The sequence below is a fragment of the Cyprinus carpio genome, chromosome B19 (assembly GCF_018340385.1).
Source record: "Cyprinus carpio isolate SPL01 chromosome B19, ASM1834038v1, whole genome shotgun sequence".
Taxonomy (NCBI): Eukaryota; Metazoa; Chordata; class Actinopteri; order Cypriniformes; family Cyprinidae; genus Cyprinus; species Cyprinus carpio.
Window position 1 is genome coordinate 3,373,959 of NC_056615.1, and position 22,559 is coordinate 3,396,517.

At 35.8% G+C, this 22,559-nt stretch overlaps 1 protein-coding gene across 1 annotated transcript; it reads left to right on the top strand.

Moving 5' to 3' along the window:
- The first annotated feature begins 6,976 nt into the window (after positions 1-6,976).
- LOC109071605 (endothelin-2-like) lies at positions 6,977-9,456 on the top strand. Its single transcript, XM_019088048.2, has 5 exons — positions 6,977-7,138; positions 7,723-7,876; positions 8,050-8,163; positions 8,629-8,721; positions 8,830-9,456. The coding sequence occupies exons 1-5, from the start codon at positions 7,078-7,080 to the stop codon at positions 8,915-8,917; spliced, it is 510 nt and encodes a 169-aa protein (XP_018943593.1). The 5' UTR covers positions 6,977-7,077; the 3' UTR covers positions 8,918-9,456.
- The last annotated feature ends 13,103 nt before the right edge of the window (positions 9,457-22,559 follow it).

Here is a 22,559-nt window from a genome sequence, read left to right on the forward strand (position 1 = left end):
TAAAATCCAAGTCCCATTTTCACATTTTATTGTGTTACAGCATGGAAGCATTCAACTAAGGAATTTTCCACTCATCATGAAGAAAATATATCTATATCGACTGTAAATCTTAGTAGAAATCCTACTGTACAAATGTATGTTTTTATATGCATTTATACTATATTCTATGGCATTGCAGCATCTGTTTTTCTTTGTTGTATGTGATGGTCGGTAGACTGCTTTTGGCCAGCATTTTAAACACTCATGCATTTCCAGTAAATAGGCTAGAATGTGGTCAAACCCAGAAGATGAGCAGCTCTGGTTGATGGTTCAGTTGTTCTTGTGGTGTTGATTATTCAGATGTGGGAAGATGTCAGTCTGTGTTGTAATCTCTCAGACAGGACAAAGTATTATCAGAAATATAAGAGTAACAGGAATTCACATTAAAAGGTAGTTTCAAGAGTCTGTTGTTGCTTTACCTATGTTTATTTTATTCGATAAACTATGCACAAAATGTTCCTGTGTTCTGTCATAATTATATCTATATGCAAATACTATATGCAAATATGTTGTTAATTCATGGATTATCATCTTCATGTTTCTATTAATTAATGCTATTAATAGCATTTTAATAGCATTCTTGTTTACAAATGTTTGTGCAACTGTTTAATCTGACCATTTTCAGCTTTGGTAATGTTATATGTCATTTAAAATACATTAATTCGAATTTTTCTGATTAAGACTATACAGTGATTTTCGTTCATTTCAGACCAAGAGTAGGATACCTCTAAAAAGTCGTCTCAGCCAGTGAATGTCTTTGGTATTTAATAAGGATAAGACATCTGTTCTTGTTAAACATCATTATCTTCCAGCAAAGGGCTAACGGGGTCATGCCAACCAGCAAAACTGTGCACTTAACCTCGTTCTTGTTTTTTTTGACTCCACTTGAAGACGCTGTTAGTCTATGATTTTAGGAATAGGTTCAGAGGAAATATCGCCCCCTGCTGGTGTGATCATAGCTCTAAATGTCGTCCTTCAATTATTTAGAACAAAAAAATGCTGAAAGGTTTTTTCAGTCTCCCTATATATATATATATATATATATATATTCTTTATATATATATATATATATATATATATATATATATATATATATAAAGAATATCAGGCTTTTAAGTCATTAATAACATGTTCTTTAAAAAAAAACATTCGTTTTCAATAAATTTCGTAATAAATGGAGTGTCTACTCTCAGCTTGCCACTAGATGTCGCTGCAAATGCGCTAAAAAGACGAGTTACATGAAATACATAGGCCTACTGTGCGTGTGTGTGTGTGTGTGTGTGTGTGTGTGTGTGTCTGTGTGTGTGTGTGTGTGTGTCTGTGTGTGTCTGTGTGTGTGTGTTATGTTGACTAAACTTGTTAGGGCCAAATGTCCTCACTTATATTGCAATTACTATGACAACCCAGTAGTCAGGACAGTTTACTGGTCCTCAATAGTCTTCAAAATATTTAGATGTAAATCTAGTGTTCTGCACATGTTTCTGTGATGGGTAAGTAGGGGTTGGGTTATAGAAAATATCATTAACCTGATGGAAACACAATGAAAGTCTATGCAATGTCCTCACTGCGATGGCTGAATAAATATGTTATGTGTGTGCACATTAAATAGGCTTTATAATGTAAATATATTGGCCTACATTACAACATTTTTTGTTTTTATGGTTGTGCAACTATTCTGTCATTCTGTCAAAACTCAAATGGCGCCAAAGTGAACCGCTGGTATCCACAGCAACATTGTTACAGGTCTGCCTAGGTGTCGGTATTGACTTCATATTTAATATATGCAGGTGTTCTAATTAGACAAGTGAGGGTTTATCAGTAAAGCCCCCATGAAGCCTGAGTTCCAGACCTTAGATCGTCAAATGCTGTTTACGTTCGTAACTGTGATGCAGGTCATAGCTCACACCAGAGGAATGCACAGGAAACGGAACTGCACTGTGTGTGTGTGTGTGTGTGCGTGTGTGTGTGCGCGTGTGTTTTTGTGACATATCAGGACACAACTTTGTATAATAACATGGGTATGACACAGGTATTACAAGGAGAGTGTGACTTATGAGGACATAACCCATGTCCCTATTTTTCAAAACGCTTATAAACCATACAGAATGAGTTTTTTGAGAAAGTAAAAATGCACAAAGTTTCCTGTAAGGGGTAGGGTTAGGTTTAGGGTTGGTGTAGGGCAATATCACATACAGTTTGTAAAGTATAAAAACCATTACGCCTATGGAATGTCCCCACAATTCACAAAAAACAAATGTGTGTGTGTGTGTGTGTGTGTGTGTGTGTGTGTGTGTGTGTGTGTGTGTGTGCACTATCATCTACCATCATTACCCTTCTTAGACATTTGCCAAAAACTGAATCATCAATGCATTTTTCATTGTTTGGAATTCCTCAAACACCTCTGTTACAGGGGCATAACAATCAAAGCCATTCTAGCTGCAGGTAGCATGTGATAACAATGCATTTTGCAATTTTAAGGGTGTGCTCACCTGTTCAAAAACCCCTAACAGTGTCATGTTTGATGGCACAATGAAGTATATTCACCAGATAAGATATTACTCACATAAGGAAGGTTAGTTATTTGACCAAAACTACGCTCGTCCTGCACTGTGACACCCAAAACACCACCTACTGCATTAGCAAGCACATACAACACCCTTGAGTTATAGCAGCAAATTATATCACTCATATTTTATTCACAAAATAAAAGATATAAAAGAGAGAGCGTTGAGGAATCCCTTGTGAAAAAGTACACTGTTAAAAAGTACTTACAGAAATAAGGAATATACTTACGTGTGAACTGTAATGTTGCTAAACACTGTGTTAATGTTAATTGCAATTATATGGAAATGTACCATTTAAACTTACATTACAGTAAATGCAATTAGCTTAGACTTGAGTACATCTTTATAATTTCATAAATACTTCAGTTGTCTCTGATATATGGTTAAAGTTACTGCTGAATGCAGTTATGGTAAACTAAATATATATGTATTGAAGTTTCTATTGAAACTTAAATATTTAAATATGTTTGTAAGCACATTTATAATGATGAATTTGCAATTTAGCTCATTTAGTGCATACACAATGTTTTATTTGTGTTTAGATGTGTTTGTGTGTACATTTTTTATGTTGAATTTGGTTTTTTTTTATTTCACTAATATTATATTTTCTGCGTACTGTACTTTTTTGTATAAAAAGGACAATTTGCCCTTCTTTTTCACAAAGCACAAAAAGTCTGAAAATGAAAATAATTCACCCTCAAATTGTTCCAAACCTATGGAAGCCCGTTTCTGCCACTTAAAAAAAAAAAAAAATGGTTAGTGCGACTTTTTATCTCACAATTCTGACTTTTTTTTACTCACCACTGCGACTTATAAAGTCAGAATTTTGAGATATAAAGTCACAATCGTAAGATAAAAATTCTGAAATTTTTTTCTAGCAATTGTGAGTTTATATCTTGCAATTCTTACTTTTTTTTCCTCTCAGAATTGTGAGATATAAACTCACAATTGCAAGTTAAAGTCCAATTTCTTTCTTTTTTTTTTTGGGGGGGGGGGGGGGGGGGTGATATGTTCTCAGAATAACGAGTTTATAACTCGCAATTCTGACTTTATATCATGCAATTCTGACTACAGTATATAACTCGCAATTCTGACTTTATATCATGCAATTCTGACTACAGTATATAACTCGCAAATTCTGACTTTATAACTCACAATTGTGAGTTTATATCACACACACAATTCTGAGATAAAATGTCAAAATTGCAAGATATCAACTCTCAATTGTGAGTTATAAAATCAGTTGTTGTTGTTTTTTCAGTGGCGGAAATGGGCTTCCATATCCATACCAATCACTTTCACTGTATGAAAAAAAAAATTATCTTTCTATGATTTTGTATTGTCATACAAGGATGAACTCTCCCTTTAATATGTCGCTGTTATGCGTTGTCTTAATATGGTCTGCGTGGAATATCATGCATCTCAATTCCACAGCTAAGTTTCAACAATGACATCATTATTCCTGTAGCATCGTTAAACGAATGCTGCATGTCATCTTTGTTGTTCTCTCTCTCTCAGTGACCAGTTTTGGTCAGGAAAGTCTAAAGGGGCATGTAAGGTGTCAAAGTGCAGTGGAGCAGCACATTCCTGAGAGCTTCTGGAGGAATTCCACAGGCGCTTTCAGTTGTTTGTGTGTTTGTCAGCACACAGCGCCACATTCCTCCAGCAATCCACTGCGCTGAGTGGAAGAGGAAATGGATAAGGCCACATTGTTAGCTTGTGACTAGAAACTGAGACAGAAAAACAAAGAGCGGGTCTGAGGTGGAGTACGGTGACCCGAGCAATCATTAACTTATTATGAAGCACAATAATATGTCTCAGGACAAATCGGTTTATAAATGTCATACAGCATCATTAATCTCATTCTTACTGGCTCTTAGCTCATTATTCTGACATGAATGAAATACATTTGCTTGGAAAACAAAGATGATGTAATCACACAAGATGGATCATAATCCTCAAATATCTTGGTTTAGCTGAAAAACTGCCACTTTTTTTTTTTTGTCTGTGATTTATGTAATTATTAAAAATTTTTTGCTTTAGTTATTGTTTTATGTTTTTGACCTCAGCAGGACAAACAATCTGTGAGGTGCCATTGTTTAGTGGATTGTGACATCACTCTGGCATTTCCTGCCCCCCGCAGTGACTTGAATGTTTAATATTTTCCCAGTTCATAGAGGGAAAAAAATGTTGTTTAATGGAACAGTTGCTGTTTACATATCATAAATTCTGTTTTATTCCTTATGAATATTATTAATGGTGTTTTTTTTAAACATATCAAATCATTAAACTAGTCTAAAAAGTCACTCTTTAAAAAGGTGCCATGGCATGTTTTGCTTTGTTTTATATTTTTAAGGCATATCCATGCATTCTATCTATCATAAATACAAGAATAAGCATGCATACAAATAAATAAAGTTAACAGTAATATATATATATATATATCTATATATATATATATATATATACACATACACACACACACACACACACACACACACACACAATATATATATATAATTATCATTATCACTGCACACTTTTATCACTGCAATTATTTTACAGAGTTATAATAAGGAAAAAATGGATATTAATAGCACTCACTAGTTGGAAGCGCAGCTAATGCAAGAGGATCTTCCAGCACACATTTCCAGTGTGTAATACAATGTCTTCCTCTAGGTCACAATATTTTGCATATTTGAATCAGTGACATTTGTTAACAGGAGTGTGCTGATAATATTAATGACAGACAAATGAGGCTGCCATTATCTCCAGTGAGGGGGTTTCTTGTGTGATTTGCATATTTTGTGAGTGTTATCTCATTGGTAAAATACATAGGGTAGCTTCCATGCCTTAAAACAATATTGAGAAGGAAAGTATTATTGCTCAGACATTGATCTCATCTGATATGGTAAGACTTAGGGACAAGTTATTAATGTTAACTAACAGTGCTTATTATAATGCATATTACTAGCATAATGGCTGTTTATTAGTTTACTGTAGAATGTAATATGTTCACAGAACTCAAAAAATATTTTGTAACAGATTACACAAAAACATTTAAGTGATGTTTTTAATGTTTTAAGTTTACATAAAATAAAATTTATATTACAGTTGCCTTAAATTACCTAAATATTATCTTATAAATATTGATATTTTTCAACTTACTATTAGGGAGTAATTCACTAAAAATTTTCGCTATTTTTCAACCCTTATAATGTGGGGAAATACACTCAAAACGCAACTACTAATGTAGTTATCAAAAAAGACTCACAATACTTGCACTTGCAGTATATATAGCCTATACTTTTGCTTTCCATCCTCAACCTAACCACAGGCTCTACTCTCACCACAACGGTACACTACAAGACTAACATAACAGAAACATATGTAAATCCTAACATAACACAACATTTAAGTACTAACTTATGTCTCTCTATGTTATTCTTGTGTAAAAACACACAAAATAGCACCTTATTTCTACATTTATTTTCCTTGTTTGCTGATGCTATGCATGCTGGGAACTTGAAAATGCAATAATAACCTCACTACAACAGCATTTTGAGTTTACAAACTTACTTTTTCAATTAAGTCCAATGAACTTTCATTATTATTTGAGTGAAATTAACTTTCATTTTTTTATTAATTTCACTGTTCGGTTTTACAGTGTAAATTTATTAATTATTTTTGCTGTTTTGTTTATGACCATATCAGCAAATTAGGGGGAGTTTACTGAGGCTAAAGTAGTAGTAGTAATTAATATGGTTATAATATAAAAGTTAATATACAGTAGTAGTTAATAGTAATATATCAGTTAATTGTGAGAATTGGACAGCAAACTAAACTAAAATAGATGCAGTCTTAATGAGCAGAAGACACTATAACAAATCCTACTGACCACAAACTTATACGATATGCTTACTGTATATACAGTAGAGATCACATTGAACAGTTCTTCTCTTACAAAATATCTATTAGATTGATGTGTGCTTTTACTGTGAAATGTTGCATTGGCATGTTTTTCAGCTTGATATCAATACGAAATCATTGCAGCACCCATTCCGTATCCACAATCTGTGTTCCTGGACTTAACTGGATATCCTGCACATGCACTATCAGTCCTGCTTTTTCCTCCGGGGTTTTGTGCAGTCTATCCCGGGACACATGCAAAACATGCCATTAAACACTATCTCCTGTGACGATGACAGCACACGGCCTCCCCTGCGGAAATACAGGTTTCCTGTTTCTGTGACACTGACTCGTCCAGGGGGAGTCACTGACATCAGCGGCTGTCTTTCATTCTCCCCTCCACCTCGTTCATGAGTAACAGCCAGTGGGCGGAGCTTCAGGGAGGATAAATGAAGGCGGGCAGGTTGAGTTGAACACAAGCACCTGTCAGTGTCTCTGTGGACTGCAGATACTAGCTGTATATCATCACTTAACTGGATTTAACAGACGTGTTCAACTCTCGAGAATGGCTTGCTCACTGTGGACTGCTGTCTTTATCTCAGTTACACTCTGTGTGCTGCAGCAAGGTAAGACACTTTTACCTTTTAGAAGAAAAAAATGCACTTTCGTTTTCCACAGCATGTGTGTTTTCTGTGGTTTGACACAATTCTGTGCCATTATTTATCAGAGAGACTACATACAAAATTCAGTTGTTTTAGTGATGAGATTTTATGGAGCCCAAATGGAAATTTTGCTTATCAGATTTTTTAATAATCAGTCTACATGTAGTGATATTCTCCTGTACTTCATGACCCCACTGGTGGCTATCAGTCAAAACTTCACACACAAAGAAAATCATTATGCTTTATTATCTTTACAGATAAGTTCAGCACTTATAACTTAGTGTCATATCTATATAGAGTAATGACAGAATACTGTATCTGTAGTGTTTGTGTATTGATCAGATTAAGCAGAAAGAAATTCAGAAACGTATAATATGGAATAATACCAAAATTTGTGCAGTTGGATCAGTAAAAAGTACTTTTGGTGGTGTAACCTAATGTATACAGATTGATTTAGTCATATAAAACTTCAACAGAGGCAGTAAATTTGACACAAAGTACATAAACATTTTGGGAATGGCTTTAATCACAGTGTCTGTGTTTTCTAGGGTTTGGATATCCAATATCCGATCAGTCTGAAGCATCAAGCAATCCCCCTGCTCTCAAACGGGTCCGTACCAAACGCTGCTCCTGTAGCAGCTGGTCAGACAATGAGTGCATCTATTTCTGCCATTTGGACATCATCTGGGTCAACACACCAAAGTGAGTACATCTTAGATGATGAAGGGTGAATGTAGGGAATAGAAAATGATTTATAAGAATTGGAATCCATAATATGTTATTGCTATCACCTGTAGGGGTCTAAATATGACTCCGTGTTTGCATTTGTCCGCTCACAGTTCTCTGTTAACCCTCTCCCTCTCGTCTCATTACAGTAAGATCACTCCTTTCGGTCTGGGAAGCCCTCTGTCCCGTCGCCGGCGCTCCACGGGCCGCTGTGAATGCGCCAATCCCGCCGACCGGACCTGCTCCAGTTTCTGTCACAGCAGGTGAGCTCAGACTCTGAAGATGAAAATGTCCTGGTTTCGTCAGTCGCGGATGCCGTAGGCAGCCATGTGTGACCTGCGGAGATCAGGGCAGCTTGTGTGGGGGGTTTAGCAAGCTCTGATACGCATGCTCTTTTCTGAGATGAAAGCAAATAAGGGAGTGAATGAGAAACCGTCTAACGACTAAAGCACTTATGAGTCATGAGTCACCTATTTTTGGACAAGTTTAATAGCATCTGAAGATTCCTGTGGTTGTTCAGGGATGGCATTAGCCCTTGTATTTATGTGTGAGAGACATTTAGATCTGGTTTCACAAGAGCAAGTCACTATTATTTTATTATTATTATTTTAATCTTTTGTACCATAGCTTTCTAACACGTACGGCCAGTCAAAGTTTGGACACATCTGAATGACCAAAGTTTTAACTGCTGAATTCAGTATGTAACCTTATTCTCAAATTTTATTTAGTTCAGAAAATCCAGATATGGAGATTGTGACCCAATCTGAAGACCAGTCAAATCACATTGGCAAAACTAGCGATTACTTACTGTCATCTCTCAGGTAAATCATTGTCTATCAACATAAACACATTTAGTACATGCTTTTTTGCGTCAGTGAACACAAAATATCCTGCTTTGGGGCTAAACTACATTTTATTTTCATTTGCAGGAAGGCGATTAAATACAACTTAACGACAGCCTCACGAACAGCTTCAACCAAGAAGAAATCCAGACTCAGGAATCTCTTGATCAGTTAGAGAGGGATGAGGTGACGGTCGTCTGATGGAGCGCCTGAACAAAGTCCTGGATGAAGAGGATCTGCCTCGTGAGAAGAGGATGGATTGACTGAGTTCAAGACCGAGCTGAACTGCTGAGGCACAAACCCTCGGGTACTTCAGCTGAAGAGGAGCAGAACGGTCTGTTCACCAGAGTAAACAATGATTTAGGTGGTGAAAAGAAGAAAAGATCACCTTCTGCACCAGTGAAATGGTGACATTTCCGAATGAGTGAGTTAAAAACAGCAGAAGTACTGCAAACATCATTTAAGTTTGCCATCTGGGAAATAATGTGGGAAAGGTGAAACCCCTTTACCCCTGCCTGAAAGACTTTAGATACTGTTTAATCTCTATTCTTGACACTGATTTTTTTTTTGTCCTTTATTTATTAGGTTTTCTCTGTATCAGAGTTTAATTTTATTATCTATTTATTTACGTATTTATTTTTCTTTTATTTGCAAATGAATGTGTCTGATGCTTTCTGTGATCAACTGCTCAAGAAAGTGTCCAAATGTTTTCACGAAAAAAAAAAAAAAGAAGCCGTGAGGAATGTTGTTGTTTTTTTTTTTTTTTTTTTTTTTTTTTTATGGCTCTTACTTCCCCCCCTTTTTTCCTAATTTTCCCTTCAGTGAAGGCGGAAATATTTATTGCATACTTCCAGTGGCGTGTTCAGATACCAGCCGATTCAGTTTCAATAGCTCAAAGCTTGCCAAAAAATGCTGTTAAGTAAAACCCGGCTGCTACTGTCTGCCGGCTCCATTATATAAATACTGTACTAGCTACTGTGTAGAATTCCCATTACTGCCTCGATTAAATACAATCTGTTCATGACTACTTTAATTATACAACCAGAGTTTTGACTCTTGTAAAATATGCACTTAGATCTGCTGTACCTGTTCTTGTTTTCTTCTTGTGAAGGAAAGGACTATTAGTTACTCATAGATACTTGAATGTTTAAACTTGAAACACTGCTTGCAACCAGCTGTCAATTTGTTAACTTATTTAATTTATTGAATGAAATTTATTTTTGTATTATTGTATCTATAAATAAACAATATACTACCGAATAACAAAGAAGTCTGTATTGAACTACTCTGTCTTCTGTGTTGTTGAATCAGTCATGTTCAGATGTGTAAAATATAACACTGCACTTCTTGTTAAACATTAAACTCCTCAACAGTACATTACATTTTACAAACCTGCCTCAAAAACGAATCTAACACAATCCCATAATGGCCAGTGACTTCATGCATAATTTGTTCGATCCACTTGTGTGGGTTGTAAATGTATGAGCAATACACTTTCGATTAGGAAGGTTCTGTGTGCTCTATTATGTATTTTCTGGGGTGTGTATAAATTATGGCAATCTTATTGTCAGCAAAATCACATCAGGCAAATTTATGGAATGTGCACCCATACATAAACGATATTTACAGTTGCACATATTTGGATATCTTATGTGACTTCTGCTTACATATATGTCATGTTATTGCTCAGCCAATGTCATATTTCATACAATTTAGATGCCCTTGATGAATGTAGAACTTCGGAGAACTGCGAATTCCACATGTCCATCCGGACAGGTGCACAACATACTTTCTCAAAAGTCAGCAGAGAGGTTAGCTGTAGGTGAGGCCAGAGCATTTGTGTTATTTCTTTTTTAAGCAGTGTTTGACAGTCGTCTGAGATGGTATTTTATCTTGTTGAGATGTGCAGTCTCTTTGTCTACCAGCCCGTTCCAGCTGCCCAAATGTTTACTCAACACATGCAGTTTTGAAATTCCGAGGAAGATTTAAGTTCCCTTAATGCAGGAGGAAACCCTCATGATGCGGGTCGACCTATAGAATTTGGGTTATGTAAAATGTTTGGAATTCCATGCATAATTATTATGGGTTACTATAGAGTAACTATCAGAGCCATAAGTTGATTGCAATTTATATTAGATCAATTACATGATGTGCTGATTAATTAATCAAATTAACCACAATTTCTATGATATTTTTAGATTTTTATAACTATAAAATCTTATAGTTACTAAATATTGTTTTCTAATATAATTTTATAATTGCACTAAATTAAAGGGATAGTTCACCCCAAAATGAAAATTCTGTCACCCTCATGTTGTTCCAAAACTGTAAGACCTTCATTCATCTTCGGAACACAAATTAAGATATTTTTGAGGGAATCTGAGAGCTTACAGTGGCTCAACTTCAGTTTTGTGAAGCTGCGAGAATACTTTTTTTCTGGACCTGGAAACATTTCAGTTGCGTTGCTGTCTATGGAGGATCAGAAAGCTCTCACATTTCATCAAAAATATCTTAATTTGTGTTTGGAAGATGAATGAAGGTCTTATAGGTTTCTAGTACTAACCCTTTAACATTCAAATTAACTGGTAACTTTTTAAAGATGTAAATAAATATTATCGGAGTTTCGTTTTACAAGAAAATATTTCTGAATTCAAAAATGTAAAAATATCATATTTACCTCCATGTTATCTGCTATTTCTTTATAATTAATTATGAAACTAGCAATTTTATGAGTGAAAATTGCTTCTACACCGATTTTTTTTTTTTTTAGTGTAATTACCAGCAATAGGAGTGTTTTTAGTAAGGTTTTCTATCTTGATTATATTTTAATACAACACATTTGGTAACACGTTACAATAGGGACCAATTCTCACTATTAAGTAGTTGCTTATTAGCATGCATATTAATACCATATTTGCTGTTTATTAGTACTTATATAGCACATATGCTACATGTCCATATTCTACACCCCTAATCCTACCCAACTACCAACAACTACCTTACTATTAATGAGCAGCAAATTAATAGTTTGTTAATGACCACAATTGGACCTTAACATTTAAATGTAGAATTTTACACCATTATGTGCAACTAGGCCTCAATTACAGTGAAACAAACTTTCCCCCCTTCATCTGTCTTTCTTTCTTCAACAGAGATGAAAGCACCTTGTGCTCACACAGCTCACTGAGAGTAAACAGCTGACTAAGTGTAAGAAAAAACAGGATGCCGTCTGCACATTCCCGTCGCATTCCTTCAGACGCACAGTTAACAAACTAACAGGAGAAAAAAATGGAAAAACAGTGGAAAAACACTCTGTGAGAGGAACTAATGTGGCTGGGACGGAAACTGATTACGACTTATTTGTTGTGGTTGTCATAACACTGCGTGCTTTGTTTCTTTGCCTTTGTGTTCTCTAAGATTTTCTGTGCCATTTAAGCCATTAGCAGTGGATGCAGGTGCATGTATGTCTGCAGGTTAGCATTCATTTTAAGGACATTTTATATTTTTTTTGCTCTTTTTCTTCAGACTGTGGTGATTACAACAGACTGAAATTTCCTAGTCTTCCTTCTCTTTCATTGCAGGAATGTGTGTCTGTGTGTGTGCTTTACATTAGGGACAAAAGGTCCCCAGAGCTTAGCTAAATCTGGCAAAATCTCATTTTGGGGTTGTCTTCTCAAAAGGGGGCAATGCAAATGCAGAGCACTTCTTTTAGGGATAGAATTAGTCTGCACTAAATGCACTGTAAAAAATAAATCCATAAAATAACAGAAAAAGTACCGGCAGCTCATTACACATGACAATAGCCATTAATTTTACGCACATTTCTATTAACTCTAAAACACAATGCAATGAAGTGTAAAATTCATGTTAGTTGTACTTTAAGTCCATATTTTTAAACCGAATATAAAAACAGTAAAAGTCAGTATGAAGTCTCCATCATGATATCTGAACGAATGTGTGAGTGTGTGACAGGACATTTGAGTTCAGGAGAAATGATGTGTGAAATTGCATAACATGTGTTTTGTGAAGCTCTGCTGCTCAAAGGATGTAATATGTGTTTGAAATTATGTGTTATCTCTTGTTGCTCTTATAAAATGGTTACTACTACATACAACATAACTTGTCTACATAACTTGATGATCAGGTGTGGGTAATCTACTAACAACACAGTGTTAGGTATGTAGACAGGAGCAGTACGTGTCGATTTTAAAGGCAAGTGGGAACTAACATACACAACAATTGCAGAGTACATGGTACTGTTTTTGCTGCTTAAGAGTTTGCTAATGCAGCTATAGCTGCTATCGCTATGAATGAGGAGTAGAGCAACAGTTGGTGTTGTGATTTTAGTGACAGAACTCCTGCCCGCTAAAAGCTAATCATCACTTCCCTACAGGTAGGTTACTGTTTACTAACAAAGTGACAGTGCCAACTACTGGCCTGGCATACTGTACGTAATACAGCATCTTTGGCCGTTTTCGTGGATATATGTAAATGCAATTAAAATAAGAGCTCACTCAAGCACTGAGGAGCTAAACCATTCAGGGCTTTATAAGAAATTAGCAATAGACAGTGCAGTGTTGACAGAACCGGGCTAATATGGTCATACATCCTGGATCTAGTAAGAACTTTAGCTGCTGCATCTTGGACTGGCTGGAGTTCATTTATTAAGTGTTTATTAAGTGTCAACCACCGAATGAAGCATTACAATAATCTAACCTTAAAATCATGAATGCATGAATTAACATTTCTGCATTTGACATTGAGAGTTTTTTTTAGATGGAAAAATTTGGTTTTACAAATGCTAGAAACATGGCTTTCAAGGGAAAGATTGCAATTAAATAGCAAACCAAGGTTCCTAACTGATGATGAAAAATTGACCGAGCAGCCATCAAGTGTTAGACAGTATTCTAGGTTATTACATGCAGAGGTTTTTGGTCTGACACCTCTGTTTATTTTTATTTATTTATTTATTTTTTTCAAAATTTGAGTATCATTAGCATAACAGTTAAAGCTAACACCATGTTTCCTGATGATATCTCCCAAGGGTAACATGTAAAGTGTGAAAAGTAACGGTCCTAGTACTGAGCCTTGTGGCACTCCATAGTGAACTCGATATGATACCTCGATATGATATTTGCTTCATTCATTGCTACAAACTGATAATGGTCAGATAAGAACAGACAGCATGCTGAAGCTGTTCAGGCGGCCATTTTCTCCTTCTTGGAAAGCAGTGGAATAATCAAAAACACCCAAACTGTGGGTTTTCCAGAAAATGTGTGTATTCCCTTGGATTTTGCAGGCTTCTCGAAATACAACTGTGTATTGTGTACATTATTTTATGACAGATACATTCAGCTGTCACAGATTTGTTAACTTTTGAAAATTTAGTATTTCTTTTTATTTTATTTTATTTTATTTTAAGTGAGTGAGTGACGTGACATTCAGCCAAGTATGGTGACCCATACTCAGAATTCGTGCTCTGCATTTAACCCATCCGAAGTGCACACACACAGAGCAGTGAACACACACACACACAGCCATTTTTATGCTGCGGCGCCCGGGGAGCAGTTGGGGGTTCGATGCCTTGCTCAAGGGCACCTAAGTCATGGTATTGAAGGTGGAGAGAGAACTGTACATGCACTCTCCCCCCACCCACAATTCCTGCCGGCCCGAGACTCAAACTCACAACCCTTCGACTGGGAGTCCGACTCTCTAACCATTAGGCCACGACTTCCCCCTTTTATTTTATTTTATTTTATTTTATTTTATTCATTCTTACCAGGAAAGGAGTGGTTTTGATTCACAAATGTATTGTCTTATAACCAAAATCTTTTATTTAAAACCACAAAAATTCATATCCTGTTGAAAAATCACTTTTTGTTGCAGCACATTCTGGTATTGTGTTCTCCTTAAAGGATGCATACAGTGTATGGCCAAAAGAAGTGTATCTTATAAGGATCCTGTTTTGAAACAGCTCTCTCTATCATGTCTGGACTTGAGACATATTTGAGAATAACAGCTCAAGATGCAGATCACGGTCGGTCACTCCTTTGTTGTGGCACACGTACAGCAGATAGCCTAAAGGGATAGACAGACTCTCTAACCTGGAGACAGCCAGACCTTCTTTATAAACAACCTTCAGCCAGCTCTGTAAACAGTCAAGTCTGTCAGTTTAATTGCATTGAATCACTATCTTAATTTCTCATTCAAAGCTGGCAGTGATAACCATCTGCGGTTGACCCTGATCCACATTCCAGAGAATGAAGGGAAACCCAGTGCCTCCTGGTGCAGGACGCTGGAATCTGCTGGGATTCATGTTGCGAACGAATGCAGGCAGTCACGTCTACTGCGAGCAGGTGCATGAAGATACAGCTGTTGACTGCAGATGCAGTTGTTTCCTATAGCAGGTCTAAACACTAGGAAGAAGCAAACACACTTGTTTTTGTGGGAAGTCATTACTGCAGGTTGTGAAAAGAAGAAATACTGTGGCAATTGTCTCCTTGGGAGTCACGTAATAGAGCATTTCCTCAGGGAAATATTATGTGTTTTGTAGAAAGAGAAGCATCTATTTCTAATGAAAGACGTCCTACCTTCTTGGTGTTTCTAAAGAATACTCTCTCACCAAAACACACACCACTGAGAGATATTCAACTACAGAAGCACAGACAAATGCATGTAAATCACAACAGATGCAAAGTAGATTAGTTCTGCCACTAGTTGACACATACAGTAGTTGCAAGATGTATAGTAAAGTAGGATTTTTTTTTTTTTTCTGGACAGATGTAAATATGCATGTATACCCTTGTGAAAAAAAAAGTATTTACTTTTTTTAAGTAGAGCATATTTTAAAAAAAGAGTACAATTTTACAAGTTTACAAGTTTACAATTTAAAAGAATATACTAAAGTGCAAATTGAATTTAATGTCAGTTACTTCATTGCATGTAAAAGGCAATTAAGTGAAAATTAATTGTAGTTTAAATTTATATTAAATGTAATTGGTTCTATTTAAGCTGCATGTACAGTGGTGGCCAAAATTTTTTTAGAACACCTGACAGATCTGACAATATTGACCTTTTTTGCCTCCAAAACATGATTTCATTTCATAATGTTCATGAAACATTCAGATGGCTGCTTTGAGCACAACAAATATCTGATGAAGTGAGTCGTACTGTTTTTATCCACTATTAACTTTAATATTTATTTATTTATTTATTTAATATATTTACAGCAATTACAGCAGCACATCTCTCTGGAATAGGGTCAATATATTTCCTGAGAACTTCAACACTAATGTTATCCCATGCCTTCTTTAACTCAAGCCAAAGGCTTTCCATTCAATGTACAATAGATTCAGTAGTTAAGGTCTGGACTTTGAGTGGGCCATTCCATCATTTTCAATGTTCCAGCAGATTCCTTCCTTCAGTTGCAGGTAGTTCCGGTGTCCTGACATTTTCTCCTACCCGTCAGATTTTCCTACCAGGGTATAATGTATCTGCATTACTGTAGGGTAGGTTTAGGGTTGGTGTAGGTGTAGACTTTAATAAAAACACAATCTAATAGGTAGAAAAAAAAAATATTTATTGTTGGTTTCCTGTAGCTATATCCCTTCTAGTTACAACTGTGAATATAACACATAATTAATGTATCTGCATCACTGTAGGGTGGGTTTAGGGTTGTGGTAGGTGTAGACGTTAATAAGCCATAACTTTACAGTAGCATTTTTCGTTGTCAAATCGTACTACCCACTGTTTTAATGGGAGGTAGCAAAATCTGACAGGGTAGGACAAATCGACAGAACACCGGCAGTAGTTCGTTTTATGGGTATTGCAATGGTCAATTCAACCAAAACAAATGAAACCTCTTAAATATGCCAAGTGTTGCCTAACATATGCCAAACAATTTTGGCCACCACTGTGTATTTAAAAATGTTTGTAATTACGTATTTGTATTAAAGTTGCAATTTAATACATTTAAAATATATTACCCATTAAATGTAATATCAAACAACACACTAGAGTTAAAATCATAAGCAAGTACTTTAGATGTGCATTAGTATGTCAGTCAACAAATCAGAATAAGCGCACTACTTTAAAATTTGACAAAAGATTAATAAAAATAATGATTTAAAATGTACTTTTAACCAGAGGTGTAAAATACTTGAGTAATTTTACTTGATTACTTTACTTAAGTTTTATTTTGGGGGATTTGTACTTTATTCAAGTACAATTTAAAATGGTTACTTGTACTTTTACTTGATTACATTTCTGGAGTAAAAAACATCATTTTTACTCCTTACAATTAATTTCATCTTAAAAAGTACATAACATTTTTATTGTATCTTATGCACAATAAATATGGTAAATAGATGTCCAAATGTGTGTGCTTGACGTGAGAACCAATGATCACTGTTTTCACGCATCAAGCACAGACATTTCTACTTCAGTTGTGACTTTCATCCGGTAAATGTCTGGCTTCAAAAGTTAACTATCCAATCTGAGGAAGCATATTGAGGTAGCAAAGTTGCATTTCCCCCAAAAAAGTTTATTCATTATTCTTTCTGTTTTTGTAGAGCCATTAGCTGTGTAATGCACAAGATTGAGTGCAAATAAATCAGTGATTAGAATTTAAATACAATAAATATTTTTGTGGGAATGTTTTTTTTTTTTTTTATATTAAATGTTACAAGTCTCAACAACAAAAAAAGTGTTTAAATGAACATTTTATGTTAAATAAATTGTAATTTATGTTTAGTGATGTTCTTGCCAGGTAGTGGATATTATGTCATGTGATTATACGATTTGCTTATTAATTAATCAAAATAATTATTTAATTAAATAATTTCATTTTCTCCTTTTAACAAAACTTCTTTACATCTGTTAGAAAAAAAAAAAAAGTACTTCTACTTTTTTAACACTTGAGTATAATTTAAAGTTGTACTTTTTACTTTAACTGAAGTATGTTATTGGCCAGATACTTGTACTTTTAATTGAGTAAAATTTTCACAAAGTATCTGTACTTTTACTTGAAGAAAATTTTTCAGTACTTTTTACACCTCTGCTTTTAATGCAGAACTTTGTTTTGACATTATTACAAAGTGTACTTAAGTGTGTTAAGAAGCAGTCATGAAAGTGAACTACTTTAAGTACACTTACTGTAAGTGGACTTTTGTTTCATTAATATAATATCTGCATGTGATTTTTGAAGTACACTACAAGTGTACATTAAGCTCACTTGTTTTGCTCTATGTACTGTATATAGATGCTATCGCTATTATCTAATGTAATTAAGGTTGATGGACTGGTTGTGGCATGTGAGTGCCTGTTATGTATTTTGGCTCTATTGTGCTCTTATTTCAGGTCATCGGTTTGTGCTGTGAACCTTTGGTGTGTTGATATTTCTGTTGAGATACAGTATTTAGGAAATGTTTAGTTACCAAGGAGATATCAAATAGACACACACCTAAACACTCACTCTCTGGGTGGACAGGGGTGGACTTAGTGCTGTGTCTGTATAGTCCTACAGTCACTTAGTAGGAAGCAACATAAGCAGCAGGACCTTATAAACACATTTTCTATGACATGCAGACAGAATAATGCTAATCAAAGAAAAGCATATATATATATATAGATTATATAGATAGATATATAAATGATATTATGTATTATGTATATATATATATATATATATATATATATATATATATATATATATATATATATATATATATATCATCCAAAGATTCAGAGAATCTGGAACAATCTCTGTGCTTATGTGTCAAGGCCAGAAAACCATACTGGATGCCCGTGATCTTTGAGGAATGCTACTGTAATGGAAATCACAACATGGGCTCAGGAATACTTCCAGAAAACATTGTCGGTGAACACAATTCACCGTGCCATTCGCCGTTGCGGGCTAAAACTCTATAGGTCAAAAAAGAAGCCATATCTAAACATGATCCAGCATTTTCTCTGGGCCAAGGCTCATTTAAAATGGACTGTGGCAAAGTGGAAAACTGTTCTGTGGTCAGACGAATCAAAATTTGAAGTTCTTTTTGGAAAACTGGGATGCCATGTCATCGGGACTAAAGAGGACAAGGACAACCCAAGTTGTTATCAGCGCTCAGTTCAGAAGCCTGCATCTCTGATGGTATGGGGTTGCATGAGTGCATGTGGCATGGGCAGCTTACACATCTGGAAAGGCACCACTCAATGCCGAAAGGTATATCCAAGTTCTAGAACAACATATGCTCCCATCCAGACGTCGTCTCTTTCAGGGAAGACCTTGCATTTTCCAACAGGACAATGCCAGACCACATACTGCATCAATTACAACATCATGGCTGTGTAGGAGAAGGATCCGGGTACTGAAATGGCCAGTCTGCATTCCAGATCTTTCACCCATAGAAAACATTTGGCACATCATAAAGAGGAAGATGCGACAAAGAAGACCTAAGACAGTTGAGCAACTAGAAGCCTGTATTAGACAAGAATGGGACAACATTCCTATTCCTAAACTTGAGCAACTTGTCTCCTCAGTCTCCAGACGTTTGTAGACTGTTATAAAAAGAAGAGCGGATGCCACACAGTGGTAAACATGGCCTTGTCCCAACATTTTTGAGATGTGTTGATGCCATGAAATTTAAAATCAACTTATTTTTCCCTTAAAATGATACATTTTCTCAGTTTAAACATTTGATATGTCATCTATGTTGTATTCTAAATAAAATATTGAAATTTGAAACTTCCACATCATTGCATTCTGTTTTTATTCACAATTTATACAGTGTCCCATCTTTTTTGGAATCGGGTTTGTATATATATATGTATACATACAGTATATTATGAATAATATTAAAAAGCTACATAATAATAAAATAATAATAAAATGGTTTTAATTACAGAATTTATTGTTTGGAGGATTCCACAGAAGTGGTCCTCTCACGACACATTAGAGACTCAAGCAATCCAAAGATAGCATTCGAGATAAACAGCTTCCATTTATATAAAAGATCAAAGTCATAAACTATCATAAACGGCCTTGCTAATGTCACACTTTTCTGTCTTTCAAGCTCGTATGAAACATAAAACAGCTTTAAACTAGCAACTTCAAGCTAAAATCCATAAAACATCCAGTTTTAGTGGGGAAAAAATAACAAAAAGTAAGAAGATTAACGGTAAATGTGAATATTAAAAAAAATAATGAAGAACAACTGTTTTACAATTGCTTCAGTGACTTGTTAGCTTTCACTGTTATGCTGATGATACTCGAATGCATAGTCGATATAAAAAACTGGATGACGAAACCTCTGAAAAAACAGAGGTGTTAATTATAGGGCCTAAAAGCTCTGCATGTAATGACCTAGAACGCTGTCTAAGACTTGATGGCTGCTCTGTCAATTCTTCGTCATCAGTTAGGAACCTAGGTGTGCTATTTGATAGCAACCTTTCCTTAGAAAGCCACGTTTCTAGCATTTGTAAAACTGCATTTTTCCATCTCAAAAATATATCTTAATTACGACCTATGCTCTCAATGTCAAATACAGAAATGCATGTGTTTATGACCTCAAGGTTAGACTATTGTAATGCTCTATTGGGTGGTTGTTCTGCACGCTTAGTAAACAAACTCCAGCTGGTCCAAAATGCAGCAGCTAGAGTTCTTACTAGAACCAGGAAGTATGATCATATTAGCCCGGTTCTGTCAACACTGCACTGGGTCCCTATCAAACATCGTATAGATTTTAAAATCTTGCTTATTACTTATAAAGCCATGAATGGTTTAGCACTTCAGTATTTGAACGTGCTCTTGCTACATTATAGTCCTCCACGTCCGCTCCGTTCTCAAAACTCTGGCAATTTGATAATACCTAGAATATCAAAGTCAACTGTGTGCAGCAGATCCTTCTCCTATTTAGCGCCCAAACTCTGGAATAACCTATCTAACATTGTTCGGGAGGCAGACACACTCTTGCAGTTTAAATCTAGATTAAAGACCTATCTCTTTAACCTGGCTTACACATAACATACTAATACACTTCTAGTATCCAAATCCGTTAAAGGATTTTAGGCTGCATGAATTAGGTAAACCGGAACCGGGAAAACTTCCCATAACACCCGATGTACTTGCTACATCGTTAGAAGAATGGCATCTACGCTCATATTAGTCTGTTTCTCTCTTATTCTGAGGTCACAGTAGCCACCAGATCCAGTCTGTATCCAAGTCAGAGGGTCACTGCAGTCACCCAGATTCAGTATGTATCCAGCCCAGATGGTGGATCAGCACCTAGAAAGGACCTCTACAGCCCTGAAAAACAGTGGAGACCAGGACAACTAGAGCCCCAGATACAGATCCCCTGTAAAGACCTTGTCTCAGACGACCACCGGGACAAGACCACAGGAAACAGATGATTCTTCTGCACAATCTGACTTTGCTGCAGCCTGGAATTGAACTGCTGGTTTCGTCTGGTCAGAGGAGAACTGGCCCCCCAACTGAGCCTGGTTTCTCCCAAGGTTTTTTTTTTTCTCCATTCTGTCACCGATGGAGTTTTGGTTCCTTGCCGCTGTCGCCTCTGGCTTGTTTAGTTGAGGACACTTCATTTACAGCGATATCGTTTACTTGATTGCAAATTATTGCACAGATACTATTTAAACTGAACTGAGCTGCATGATGACATCACTGAATTCAATGATGAACTGCCTTTAACTGTCATTTTGCATTATTGACACACTGTTTTCCTAATTGATGTTGTTCAGTTGCTTTGACGCAATCTTTTTTGTTTAAAGCGCTATATAAATAAAGATGACTTGACTTGACTTGACTTGTCCTACACAGTGTCACAGTGATTGTGGAGCTTTTCCCAGCATCTCAGCCTGTAGCCTGTAGCATCCATCATCCAACACACACCTACACTCTTAAAATAAAGGTTCACTATAGGTTCAGGACTTTTTCCTGAAAATTTTGTGATATAAACCTGTAAATCTGACTTTTTTCTTGAAAATCATTTTTTTTTTTTTTTTTTTTTTTTTGCAATTGTGAATGTATACCTCGTAATTCTAACTTTTTTTCTTGCAATTCTGAAATTTTTCTTCCAAGTGTAAATTTCTATCTTACAATTCTGACTCTTTTTTTCTGACTTTTTCACAATTTTCTTGCAATTCTGACATTTTTCACAATTTTGACTTTTTTTTTCTAGCAATTGTGCATTAATATCTTGCAATTCTGATTTTTTCCTGCAATTGCAAATGTATATCTCAAAATTCTGACATTTTTCAGAAATTTGACTTTTTTCAGTTCAGTCAGGACCACTCTGTTTGAGTAAGATTATTGTTAAGGTCCTGAACTTTATATTTGGCGGCAGGCTTCACTATGAAGGATTCAGTTCTGAGCTATAAACAGGCAAACCTCGCTGAGGTTTGAACCCCACTGAAGCCGAAGCAATTCCTAGATACAGTATTTTAGATGTTACAGTTATATATTCCAAGTAGAGTAATACAGTACTAGGGGTGTCGCGATATACCGGTATTGACTAACCGTGATATTCAAAGCAACAATTATTGATATTGTGTTAATTTAGTGTGTGACTATATACCGGTTAGCGATAACCACAATATTTAAAATGAACAGTTCTCTTATGATAACACCACAGGTAAATACTCCAGCGCCAGTACCTGGTTGAGCTCCCAGGTGGCAGTATTGTGCCTTAACGCTGACACCTGTCACACAAGAAGAAGACGCAGTGCTCACGGCAAAGTAAGTTGCCATTATTGTACTAGTCATAGAATGGGAAACGTTATATTAACCTGTTAACAGCGGTTTTCTG

Excerpts from the sequence above, each read along its gene's own strand:
- LOC109071605 (XM_019088048.2), top strand. The coding sequence starts at position 7,078 with ATGGCTTGCTCACTGTGGACTGCTGTCTTTATCTCAGTTACACTCTGT. Across the intron at positions 7,877-8,049 it reads ATCTGGGTCAACACACCAAA|TAAGATCACTCCTTTCGGTC; the intron begins GTGAGTACATCT and ends GTCTCATTACAG. Across the intron at positions 8,164-8,628 it reads TCCAGTTTCTGTCACAGCAG|TTCAGAAAATCCAGATATGG; the intron begins GTGAGCTCAGAC and ends AATTTTATTTAG.